Source organism: Petromyzon marinus, chromosome 19 (genome assembly GCF_048934315.1).
Source record: "Petromyzon marinus isolate PM22_M1 ecotype Great Lakes invasive population chromosome 19, UKy_Petmar_22M1.pri1.0, whole genome shotgun sequence".
NCBI classification, from domain to species: domain Eukaryota; kingdom Metazoa; phylum Chordata; class Hyperoartia; order Petromyzontiformes; family Petromyzontidae; genus Petromyzon; species Petromyzon marinus.
Window position 1 is genome coordinate 736966 of NC_133685.1, and position 12638 is coordinate 749603.

The window sequence follows — 12638 nt, forward strand, 5'->3', positions numbered from 1 at the left end:
TCACGGCTTCTTGTAATGGCGGTGGGGGAGGGCGCAGCAGTGTCGTGTGTGTTTGCAGAAGGCGGTGTGAGTGTGTGGGGGTTGTGGTGGTGGTGGTGGTGAGAGTGTGGGGTGGTGGTGGGGGGCAAGACAAACAGGGCCGAGTCAGTCTCCCGTGCGTGTGACAGCTCGGGGTTTAATTGGAGGGCCCAGGCGTGCCGGCCCACGAGCGCAAACCCCCACGCCACCTCTCTCGCCGAAATCAATTAAACGAGACCGCTAATGAGCAGCACCGTGGAGTTTGGCCGATTTCCGGTATTTTTCTGCCGCTGGCGAGAGGGCGGTTTAAGTGACAGATCACCGGGAGCGTGTGGAGGGTCACGAGGGTTCACTCACCACCCTCACCTGCCTCTATCCACAGCATCACTCCCAACCCTCTGAACAGGTTCGTGTTTGCGACCGTAGCGCCACGTTCGCTCTCGCCCAACTCTGCGGCCGTTGTCCGTCACCACTTCCCCAACCCGTTCCCTGTTGGCCACTACTTGTCACCATCACCGTGCCGTCGGCAACATCCACTTTACATCCGTGCCCACTCGTCCGCATGGCGAATTCCTTCTGGTGTCGCTGTGAAGCTCACCGCGCCCGCTCATCTGGACATCTGTGAAAAAGAGCTTCATAGCTCATCGGATTCCTCCAGTATGAAGATTCCGATGGCGAAATATCTTCCGGTGCCTCACTCCCCTCCGTTGCTCTCTTCACGTGAACTTCGCGTCGTTGTTCCCGTCGTGTCAGTGTCTTTTGAAAATCTCACGAGAAAAATATATATATTTTAATTCAAGCCTGGGATTGTAAGCGACTGGATGGCTGCAGCTTCAATCTGCCCCGAGTCACACAGAGACAGGAATGAGGGCACCCATCCCACGACTGAGATATTTCACTTCTGTGAGGACATTTAGTAAATAGCTCCGCAAACTTTGTTCCGACAGCTGGTCCCACTTCTTTGATGATGGTCGCAGTTATTTCATATGGCCCAGAAGCGTTGCCACGTTTTTACTGCAAAGAGCAGTGTTTACTTCTTTGACATGTGACATCTGTAACTTCCTGCGCTTCGTCGGAAAAACGGTACGATTCCTGGAATGTGTGAATGTTTTGCTAAATATATATAGTCGGGAAAAAGTGATACGGTCGTGGGCCATTGGGTTGTGAATTCCTTTAATCACGACGCCTATGACTGACTGCCTCCATAAAATAAATATGTCGGCTATTTTTGCGTCTCGATGCGTGGTCACATCTCGACGCTACGTAAACACAAGCGGCCGTGAATTGCACACCGCGTGCCCGTCCGCGGCGTCACGTGACTCGTCCTGCGCGGGCCGCACGCTTCGCGCTCAAGGGACGAGCGCCGACTTATTTCCTTTCCGTTCGTTTCGACGCGGAAACCTTCGTGGGCCGCGCTCGAGAGCTCCGCGCCACGCCGGGCGCGGCGTGTCAGGGCAGCCCGCGAGGAGAGCCGTCCCGCTCCCCCGCAACCCCCCCCACTCCCCCCCCCCCCACCCCCCCGCCGCGACAAACAAATGGAAAATAATAACCGGCATCCTCGTCGACGCTCGACCAGGTCCACCGCACGCCCGCGCGTCGGCGGCGGCGAGCGTCTAATTTTACCTTTCCAAGGTCGGCGGGGAGCCCGGTTGATGACACTCATTTTAACGGTGCCAAGGGGAACAATGTTTAGGCTGCGCCGGGGTCACGTTTCACTTTAAGCGTTTTTCAGCGCCGCCCCTAACAAACCTGATATTCCGCCTCCACGAGGAGGGGGGTTTGGGGGGAACGTGCGGAGTCTCGATTCCAGGTGGTCGGGATTTTCTACCGCGGTGCCGGCCAAGTCGGAGAGCGATCCCGGGACGGCGCCGTGCGCTTCGTCCTGCGCTCGGGGGTTGAATCAACGGGGCCCCGACACGGGGCGCTCAACATCGAGACGGCCAACGCGAGTGCCCGGGAGAGGATCAAAGTCACTCAGCGGGGATGACGAAGGGCGACAGCGCCCCCTACCGCCAGACTACACCCGTCCGCAAAACGCATCGGCGACTTCCTTCGTTTTAGCGTCGTGCGACGCGAATACCAAAACGTATTTCCTGAGGTGCCCAGCACAGGGATGGAGTTCAACAGTAGCAGCCGAACCGGAATTCGTCGTTGACCACAACAGGAGCAATCCAAATGTACTCCATCCATTGTTGTTGTTGTTATAACCACAGAGACAGCAATCCCCCAGATGTAAGGCCTCCGCCTGCTCCCCCCCGATATCAATGCACTTTGACAACAGTCAATCATCTGTTGAGAAGCAAGCAAGAGGATGATTAGAAATCAGTGGGGTGCCTAAAATGCACAAGAACATTCTAGGCGGAAGGGAAAAATAATTAATCCCATGAACAAACAAAGAGCAAAGTGCAGCGACGACCCTCACTGCCGTGGTCTAGGCTCCAGTCTCTCTCTCTGTCTGTGGGGAAGGAAGGGCTGCCGTTGTTGCTGTCCACTTCTCCTTGTCGGGCCCCACCGTTGCCGGCGAACGTGCCGGGTTGTTTTGTTGAACGTGCTTGTGCGCCGTTGCCAACGCAGCAGCAGCAGCAGCACCACCAACGCGTGCTTCCACTCCCACCTAACTCCACCTCCGTCTTTCTCTTAGGCGACCCCGGCAGACACGCGACGCGCGCATGGGGAAAGGGGGTGGGGGAGGCGGAGCCAAGCGAAGGGTCGGGGGTCGGGAGGTGCGAGGGCGGGGAGGCGGTGACGCTCACCTGCCATCGGGAGCTGCTCACGAGGGACTGACGAAGACGAAGGCCATCTCGGGGCGCGCGCCCTCAGCCCTCGGACATTCCTGCGGGAGACACGGCCACCGTTCGTCACAGAGCGCGGCCGCTCCGCTCGTGCCCCTCCGTGACTCGCGGTGCCCCCCCCACCCCCCGCCCCCCACCCCCCGCCCCCGCGCGTCCCCCCCAGCCCGGGGGACGCGCGCGCCGCGTCGCCGCATCTCGGCGACGGAGGTCACTCGAGCGACGCGGTCGGCTCGGGGGCGGTGGCGGTGCCGCACGCCCCGGTCGCTAGAGAGAGGAGGAGCAGAGCGAGTCGACGGGGTTTGTGTACGTGGGTCGCCACGTGGGTCGCCACGTGGGTCGCCACGCGGGTCGCCGCGCAGGTCGCCACGCGGGTCGCCACGCGGGTCGCCACGCGGGTCGCCACGCGGGTCGTCGCGCGGGTCGCCGCGTGGGTCACCGCGTGGGTCACCATGCGGGTCGCCGCGTGGGTCGCCACGTGGGTCACCATGCGGGTCGCCGCGTGGGTCGCCACGCGGGTCGCCATGCGGGTCGCCACGCGGGTCGCCGCGCGGGTCGCCGCGTGGGTCACCACGTGGGTCACCATGCGGGTCGCCGCGTGGGTCGCCACGTGGGTCGCCGCGTGGGCTGGCGTCGAGTGCGCCGGCGCTGGCTGCACGGCTCGCGGAGTTTGTTCTTTAAATAGCGAAGTGAATCAAAAACAAACCCGCCGCTCGCCACCGCCGCTGCAGCAGCAGCAACGAGAGAGAGAGAGCACCAGCGAGTGTCAATCTTTATTTAGCCCTCAGGGGTCATTAGGTCGCACGGCGAGTCCCGGCACTCGTTACTCCGGGGCACGTGGGAGGTTGTAACAACGTTTAAAATAACACGATGCCAACGCTGCTGCTGCTGCGGGCTTAAGCTTGTCTGTGTGTGTGTCTTGTGTCTGTGTGTCTTGTGCATCTCTCTATCTGTGCGCGTGTGTGCTTCTGTGGGTGTGTCAATTCGTACTGTCTTTGTTTTGCGTGCGGCTGTGTTTGCGTGCGTCTGTCCGTCTGTGTGCGTTGTGCATCTCGCCGTGTGCGTGAGCCTGTCTGTCTGTGTGTTTTACGATCCGATTGAGAACGTCTTTATTGAGTGCGATTTGTTCTCACTTCTACGAATGCCTTCGTCGACCGGCATACCAAACCGTGACGGCTTGAGAGGGGTTGGGAGGGGTGAAGGACTCTTGGAAAGGGGCGCGTGTGTGCGTGTGTGCGTGTGTGCGTGTGCGCGCGTGTGTGTGCGTGCTTGCGGAGCTGCGCGCGTGTCGATCGGTCCGAACTATATTCTCCGCATTACTCAACCCACAGTGGGCTGCTCATCGGTGCGGTTCAGCCTGCCGGATGGCTAATTACGACGAAGATCTGGCACCCAAACATCATTAGCCATCAGCCGACTTTTTCCACGGAAAGCGCAGCTCATGAAAGCTGCAAGTGTCACTCGATAGTCCGCTCCCTCTCTCTCTCTCGCTCTCTCCTTCGTGAGTGGGTGGGCAGGCGGGCAGGCTTGCCGGCAGGCCGGCCAGGCCGCGGACCGTACAGACTCACACTGGCTCCGCTCCAGCACGGTTACGTTTCCCGGACCGCCGGAACCCGACACGGGGGGGGGGGGGGGGGGGTTGGGCCGGGCTACGCACGCACGCCATCGCGGTCCCGCGCGTCCTGTCGTCCATTTCACGCCTCGGCCCGGCTTTGCGTCACTGGAACGCGTCGTAGCGAGCGATCGGCAACGACCGCGAAGACTCCAGAAATCATGAAGAGATGTCAACGTGAGACACGGGAGTGGGGGCCGCGGAGGAGAGGGCGGGGGGCTCGCAAAGCGGCCGGAGCTGCCTCGACGCCACGGCCACCCGTTTTTAGATGACAGGATTAGACAGGAATTTTAAATGGATCATTTCATTTTTATTGAAGGCCGTTATCTGCCACAATGGTAATGATGATTTTATCTCTCGCTGAAATTGGTCTTGGTTTTTTGCGGACTTGGGAGTCATTTCAAGTGCATTAAACATTAAACACATTTAGCGTTGAGAGGAGGGAAGAATGTGTCTCGTGGTTCCAATTTGAGACGCATTCTTGTGTTGTTAACCCGCTCGCGCGTCGGGCAACATGCACCAGCGGACGCACGCGTTCCCAAAAAATATATATTTCTAAACCGGATAAAAATTCTAATCACCGTTACGCGGGATTTTTCATCCCTTCCTCGCTTTTATCTTGAGAAGCGCTTACGGTGCCGGCCGACAGCCATCAGATGAAATGTGTGACATTCTCATCTCGGTTTTTTTACGCAAAATAAAAAATAAAAAAAGCGCGCGAGGCGCCCCTCCACGATAAACCAATCAGCTCAGGAGCTTAACGAGATAAATGTGAGCGGTGCGGGTTTTTTCTTGCGTCCGTGTCACCTTCACAGCGCCCGGAGTGACATGGAAAGGGGGGGGAGCGCGGGGGGCGGGGGCAGCCATCTGAGCGACGCCTGGGACGCACGCAAGGGAGAGAAGCCACGGGACACGCGGCCACATCACACACGGCTCGCAATCCCCACCGTCGCCCGGCCCGTCTCCTCGCCTGGGAATCATCACAGCGAGAGGGTGGAGGGGGCGGCTGCTGCTGCTGCTGCTGCGAGGAGGAGGGGGGTGGGGAGAGAGACGCGGCTGGACTGATGGGGCGTCTTTCATCCCACTTCCCGACGGCCAGCAGCTGCCACAACGGGTTAGTCTCGTGTCGACGCAAGCGCTGGGCGGAATTGCGGCGGTGAAAATAATAGTAGTAATAATAAAAAGGACAAAAATTACTGAAGAAGAGAAGGGAGAGCATAACGCCAGAGGAGGATAGCGGGCTTCAAAACAGCATCCTGCCAGTGCGCATGCACTCACGCACGCACTCACGCCACGTGGATCGGAGCCCGCGCGCCGTCGCACGCGGTTCTAATTTCTGTCGGCGGGGGGAACGGGGCCGCGCGCGCCATGGGAAGTGCCGCCGACTAAAATTTATGGGGCTCGGTGGCTGCTCCGCTTGTTCGGCCATCACTCTCACCACTTGTTCCGTACGAGTTGCGCTCCGTCCCAATTTACGGCGCTCCGCCGCCGGCACGCGGGTGGCTCGGCGCTGCCACGCATCGATCCGTCTCCGCCAATCGCGGAGACTCCTCGCGCCCGCGCGGGCAACGCACATTCCAACATCTGCCGCGATAACGCTCGGGACTTCATCACCGTCGTCGCCGTCGTCGGCCGTGATCAATCGACCTCCAGACGGAGGCCTCCCCCCACGAGCCGTCGCGGCTGCCCGCGATGCCGCGATGAAACGAGCCGCTTGGCGCTTGCGCTCCGTCTCCGGCCCGAGCCCTTCTCGGACGTCGAACGCTGCGCATTTACTCCGGCACAAACGCAGTGGCCGATCGTCTCCACCGAATACCCCGAGACGGTCGTGGAAACTCCACATTCTCATGGCAAGGGCCAGCCCACCTTAGAGCCCAGCCACACAGGCGCCTATTTGTGCACGGCGGTCGCCTATCCAAACATTATCCAGCCTCAATCCTGCTTAGCTTCTGAGATTTGACAAGATCGGGTGCTCTCCGCGCAATACGGTGGTAATCAGTGGTGCACCAAGGCCTCCGCATGTCGTGTCGGCCACCGCGGCTGTCCGACCGTACTTCACGACGTGGGTCAGTGCTGGGGCCGGCAGGAAGCAGAGAGAGGCGGTTGGTCCTAAGGCTGCTCGGCACATACACGTGGCGTGCGTGGGCGCGCACGCGTGAACGCGAGCTGGCGTGCAGCTGGCACGGGCAAAGCCTAGGGCCGTCACGTCGCTTGCGGCGAGGGTTCGCGTGCGTCTCCCGCGACCCCCAACGCGCGAGCGGAAAAACTTAAAACCCCCTCTCGGATCGCGTTGCGATCCGAGAGGGGGTTTTAACAGTGAAAGACAGAATAACAACAAAATAATCCAGAAAAACGCATGTCAAAAATGTTATAAATTGATTTGCATTTTAATGAGGGAAATATGTATTTGACCCCCTCTCAATCAGAAAAATGTTTGGCTCCCAGGTGTCTTTTATACAGGTAACAAGCTGAGATTAGGAGCACACTCTTAAAGGGAGTGCTCCTAATCTCAGCTTGTTACCTGTATAAAAGACACCTGTCCACAGAAGCAATCAATCAATCAGATTCCAAACTCTCCACCATGGCCAAGACCAAAGAGCTCTCCAAGGATGTCAGGGACAAGATTGTAGACCTACGCAAGGCTGGAATGGGATACAAGACCATTGCCAAGCAGCTTGGTGAGAAGGTGACAACAATTGGTGCGATTATTCGCAAATGGAAGAAACACAAAAGAACTGTCAATCTCCCTCGGCCTGGGGCTCCATGCAAGATCTCACCTCGTGGAGTTGCAATGATCATGAGAACGGTGAGGAATAAGCCCAGAACTACACGGGAGGATCTTGTCAATGATCTCAAGGCAGCTGGGACCATAGTCACCAAGAAAACAATTGGTAACACACTACGCCGTGAAGGACTGAAATCCTGCAGCACCCGCAAGGTCCCCATGCTCAAGAAAGCACAAATACATGCCTGTCTGAAGTTTGCCAATGAACATCTGAATGATTCAGAGGACAACTGGGTGAAAGTGTTGTGGTAAGATGAGACCAAAATGGAGCTCTTTGGCATCAACTCAACTCGCCGTATTTGGAGAAGGAATGCTGCCTATGACCCCAAGAACACCATCCCCACCGTCACACATGGAGGTGGAAACATTATGCTTTGGGGGTGTTTTTCTGCTAAGGGGACAGAACAACTTCACCGCATCAAAGGGACGATGGACGGGGCCATGTACCGTCAAATCTTGGGTGAGAACCTCCTTCCCTCAGCCAGGGCATTGAAAATGGGTCGTGGATGGGTATTCCAGCATGACAATGACCCAAAACACACGGCCAAGGCAACAAAGGAGTGGCTCAAGAAAAAGCACATTAAGGTCTTGGAGTGGCCTAGCCAGTCTCCAGACCTTGATCTCATAGAAAATCTGTGGAGGGAGCTGAAGGCTCGAGTTGCCAAACGTCTGCCTCGAAACCTTAATGACTTGGAGAAGATCTGCAAAGAGGAGTGGGACAGAATCCCTCCTGAGATGTGTGCAAACCTGGTGGCCAACAACAGGAAACGTCTGACCTCTGTGATTGCCAACAAGGGTTTTGCCACCAAGTACTAAGTCATGTTTTGCAGAGGGGTCAAATACTTATTTCCCTCATTAAAATGCAAATCAATTTATAACATTTTTGACATGCGTTTTTCTGGATTTTCTTGTTGTTATTCTGTCTCTCACTGTTCAAATAAACCTACCATTAAAATTATAGACTGAACATTTCTTTGTCAGTGGGCAAACGTACAAAATCAGCAGGGGATCAAATACTTTATTCCCTCAGTGTACAGAGCACAGTCGAGGGGAGGAAACGGGGGCCACGGACGGAGTGGCGTGGAGACGGAACGGACAGGAGACGGAACGGACAGGAGACGGAACGTGGAGGAGACGAAACAGGGAGGAGGGCAGAACGCGGCATTTAAAGCCGCGGCACCAGCGTGACGTTACGGCGACGGACGCTCCTGTCAACGGCCCCCGACCCCGCAGAATTTGAAACGTATAATCGGCCGCAAGCGAGGCGCGTGATTTGCCGCTAATAGCAGAGGCGTTGTCTTTATGCTCCGCCTGTCAACACAGTCACCGGCTTCAGGAGCAGGAGGCCGCATCCCGGCGTGTGGCAGCGCGGGCCCCAAGGGCAAGGTATTATCTCAACCCGGTGCAGCCGCCGCACGCTTGCGCATCCCCAAACGGCTTCCGCCACCGCTCACGCTCCACCTGATCCCGCTCCACAAACAGTGTCGCTCTGCTCTTGCCAAATCCGGGCGAGCAAACCGGGCCTCCCGAAGGCTGTGTTGTCAATAAACACAGGCAACAGCCGCCCTGCCGGCGCGCACGTCCCATCCCACAGCTGGCCCGGCATCGCGTACACATCAAGCACGCAGCTGTCGTGCTGCTGGCCACACCGTACCCACACCTGTGCTGCTACGGTGTACACAACAAGCAAGGCCGCGCTGCTCGCTCGACCCCACCGTGACCTCGCCGGCAGACGGGACGGGCGACGACACGAGATCGCCGCCCTCACGAGCCAGCGAGGAGTGCGGACACGAAGCCTCTGGAGGAGGCAGTGGCCGGTGCCAGATCGGTGGCACGAGCGACCGCCGTCGCTCCCGCCGCCCAAGTCGGCGCGTCGTCGTCGTCGCCATCGCGCTCGCACGCTGCCCCCCGCTGCTTTTAACGCCTCGAGAGATATTCCCCTTCGATCGCAATGCGGAGCAGTGCGAGCTAAGGGGACTTAATTTAACTTGAGCAATTGAATGCAACTGGCCCCCGACCTTTAAATCGCGAGAGAAGCGCAGCGGAACACGTCCACTCGACAAACAAAACGCGAATGAAATCGTCGCTGTTATTGCCGGACGTCGCCTCGGTCGAGACGCCCCCCCGCTCGGCGGATGCCACGCGCCAACGCCTGTAGAAATTCACCAAGAGTGCGAACTCAAGAGCGGCATCGCGTCGAAGTCACGTCACCGTCACTGTCAACGTCAAAGTCACCATCACCATCACGTCACCGTCACGTCACCGTCACGTCACCGTCAACGTCAAAGTCACCGTCACCGTCACGTCACGCTAAAACCTCCCCGGGGCCGATCGCGGGAGATTAAAACGTCGCATCGACTAGGGCGTCTGAACGGGTCGCTGTGCGAGACGCGGCAAGCGGCGGGGCGTGCCACGTCCCCGGAGTGTCGCTAACAACGCCGTTCACGCGGCGACACCGGGGTGCGTAACCGCGACGGCAGACACAAACAACAAGATCACTGACACCCCCCGAAGGGGGTAGGGAGAAGCCTCGTTAATGTTTGCTTTGTGTGTGCCAAGTTTAAAAACTGCTTCCGAGCAATCGGCAGATCTTAAGTGTTTGTGTCGCAAAACTCTCAGACGATTGTGCAAGCACACAGACAGATCAATAACAATCCACGACCCTTGCCACTTGATCTGCGGCGAGAGCGGATATCGATCGTGCAGCGCAATCGCGCAGGGTCCACCCAAACGAGCGCCGCGCACAGCGCGACACACACCCCACCAATTACTACACGTGACTACCACACACACACACCCCACCAATTACTACACGTGACTACCACACACACACACCCCACCAATTACTCACATGACTACCACACACACACCCCACCAATTACTACATGTGACTACCACACACACACCCCACCAATTACTACACGTGACTACCACACACACACCCCGCCAATTACTACACATGACTACCACACACACACACCCCACTAATTACCACACATGACTACCACACACACACCCCACCAATTACTACACATGACTACCACACACACACACACCCCCCACCAATTACTACACGTGACTACCACACACACACCCCACCAATTACCACACGTGACTACCACACACACACCCCACCAATTACTACACGTGACTACCACACACACCCCGTCAATTACTACACATGACTACCACACACACACCCCACCAATTACCAACAATGACTACCACACACCCCACCAATTACTACACGTGACTACCACACACACACACCCCGCCAATTACCACACATGACTACCACACACACACACCACCAATTACTACACGTGACTACCACACACACACCCCACCAATGACTACACGTGACTACCACATACACACCCCACCAATTACTACACGTGACTACCACACAAACACCCCACCAATTACTACACATGACTACCACACACACACACCACCAATTACTACACGTGACTACCACACACACACCCCACCAATTACTACACGTGACTACCACACAAACACCCCGCCAATTACTACACATGACTACCACACACACATCCACCAATTACTACACGTGACTACCACACACACACCCCACCAATTACTACACATGACTACCACACACACACACCCCACCAATTACTACACATGACTACCACACACACACACACCCCACCAATTACTACACATGACTACCACACACACACACATCCACCAATTACTACACATGACTATCACACACACCCCACCAATTACTACACGTGACTACCACACACACACACACCCCACCAATTACTACACGTGACTACCACACACACACACCCCACCAATTACTACACGTGACTACCACACACACACACCCACCAATTACCACACATTACTACCACACACACACCCCACCAATTACTACACATGACTACCACACACACACATCCACCAATTACCACACACCAAAGATCCCCAGTATAGCCTTAACAGACTGTTGGGGCAAGTGCTGTTAGCGAGCACCTATGAAGGCCGGCACGGCACACGAGGGGGTGGGTGGCCAACACCACGTCCGGCCGCCTTTGTCTCCCCAGTGGCTATGTTTACACACCGCACCAGGTACTCATTTGAGGCAGAGTCGACCTCGGGGAGGCCCAGAACCGGTTCAGTTAATCGTCACTGGTGTTGGCCGTGAGCGGGAATCGAACCCGGGTCGCCGGGTTCGTAGCGCTAACCGCTGCACCATGGCTCCCCACCATTCGCCACTAAGTGTCGGTGACGTCATTACAGCACATGTGCCAAGCTAGGTGCACTCTAAGGCAAAGTAAAGTGTCGAAGGCCCGCTGGCAGGTGACGGGACAGACCTGGGTGTCATGGCTGTGAGATGACTGGCTGATGCACCACCTGTGCTTACTACTGTGCCACCTCAATGCGCTTTAGCCGCCCCGCGCTCCACTCGTTGTTGTGCGAGTCGCTCCTCTGCCCTCAGCTGTTGTTGTAAAACGACTGCCTACAACTGCCCAGTGGCGTGCTTCACGAGCCTACTGCATAGAGGCCGATCTTGACACCGCTGGAACCGGTCATCGGCAAATCCACTCCGCTCCACATTCTCCTGTACCACATCAGTGCCATCTTTTCTCTAGCCCATGCCATGCCCATTCAACCCCCTCAATCTGGCCAAACAGAAGCTGCTTGGGCATGCGGTGGCTGAGCATGCGGGCTACATTACTCGGCCAATGCAGCCTCGCCTACAGGAGTTCACTGATGGGACTGTGTCCAGATCTTTCAAGGATCTGTGAACACCTCACACAATCCAGCCCGGTTAAACCCAGGATGCATCGTAGGCAGCTAGGATAAACGTTTGAAACTGGTGCAGACATTCCTTCAGAGGGGTCAGGTTTTGCAAGAATAGAAAAGGTAAGGGTGACAGGCCAGATAGCTTCTACACAGCGGTATCCAGCCAATGAAAAGAAAAGGCAGCTCATAAGCACACTTCCCAGGTATGGGAACTTCTACAACCTCTGCCCCATCACTCATGTTTGATGACACACAATACCCATGCAGGTGTTTTGTTTTTGTGGGGATGATGGCAGGGCCCAACCTCTTCGTGGCACGTTCCAGATTCAGCAGCAGACTCTCTAACTCCTTCTCAGAACGAGCAGGAATAACCAAATCATCAGCATACGTAACATGGTTGACCAATAGGTACAGTGAGGGAATAAAGTATTTGATCCCCTGCTGATTTTGTACGTTTGCCCACTGACAAAGAAATGATCAGTCTATAATTTTAATGGTAGGTTTATTTGAACAGTGAGACAGAATAACAACACAATCCAGAAAAACGCATGTCAAAAATGTTATAAATTGATTTGCATTTTAATGAGGGAAATAAGTATTTGACCCCTCTGCAAAACATGACTTAGTACTTGGTGGCAAAACCCTTGTTGGC

At 56.4% G+C, this 12638-nt stretch overlaps 1 protein-coding gene across 5 annotated transcripts in view; it reads right to left on the minus strand.

The window, feature by feature from the left end:
- LOC116943970 (thyroid hormone receptor beta) overlaps positions 1-12638 on the minus strand; it is a 125395-nt gene that overhangs the window by 18455 nt on the left and 94302 nt on the right. For all 5 annotated transcript variants that reach the window (XM_076068031.1, XM_076068034.1, XM_076068030.1 and 2 more), the window contains one exon: positions 2772-2851. In XM_076068031.1, the coding sequence (XP_075924146.1) occupies positions 2772-2778 (7 nt within the window). In that variant the 5' untranslated portion in view covers positions 2779-2851. The remainder of the gene's footprint in view (positions 1-2771; positions 2852-12638) is intronic.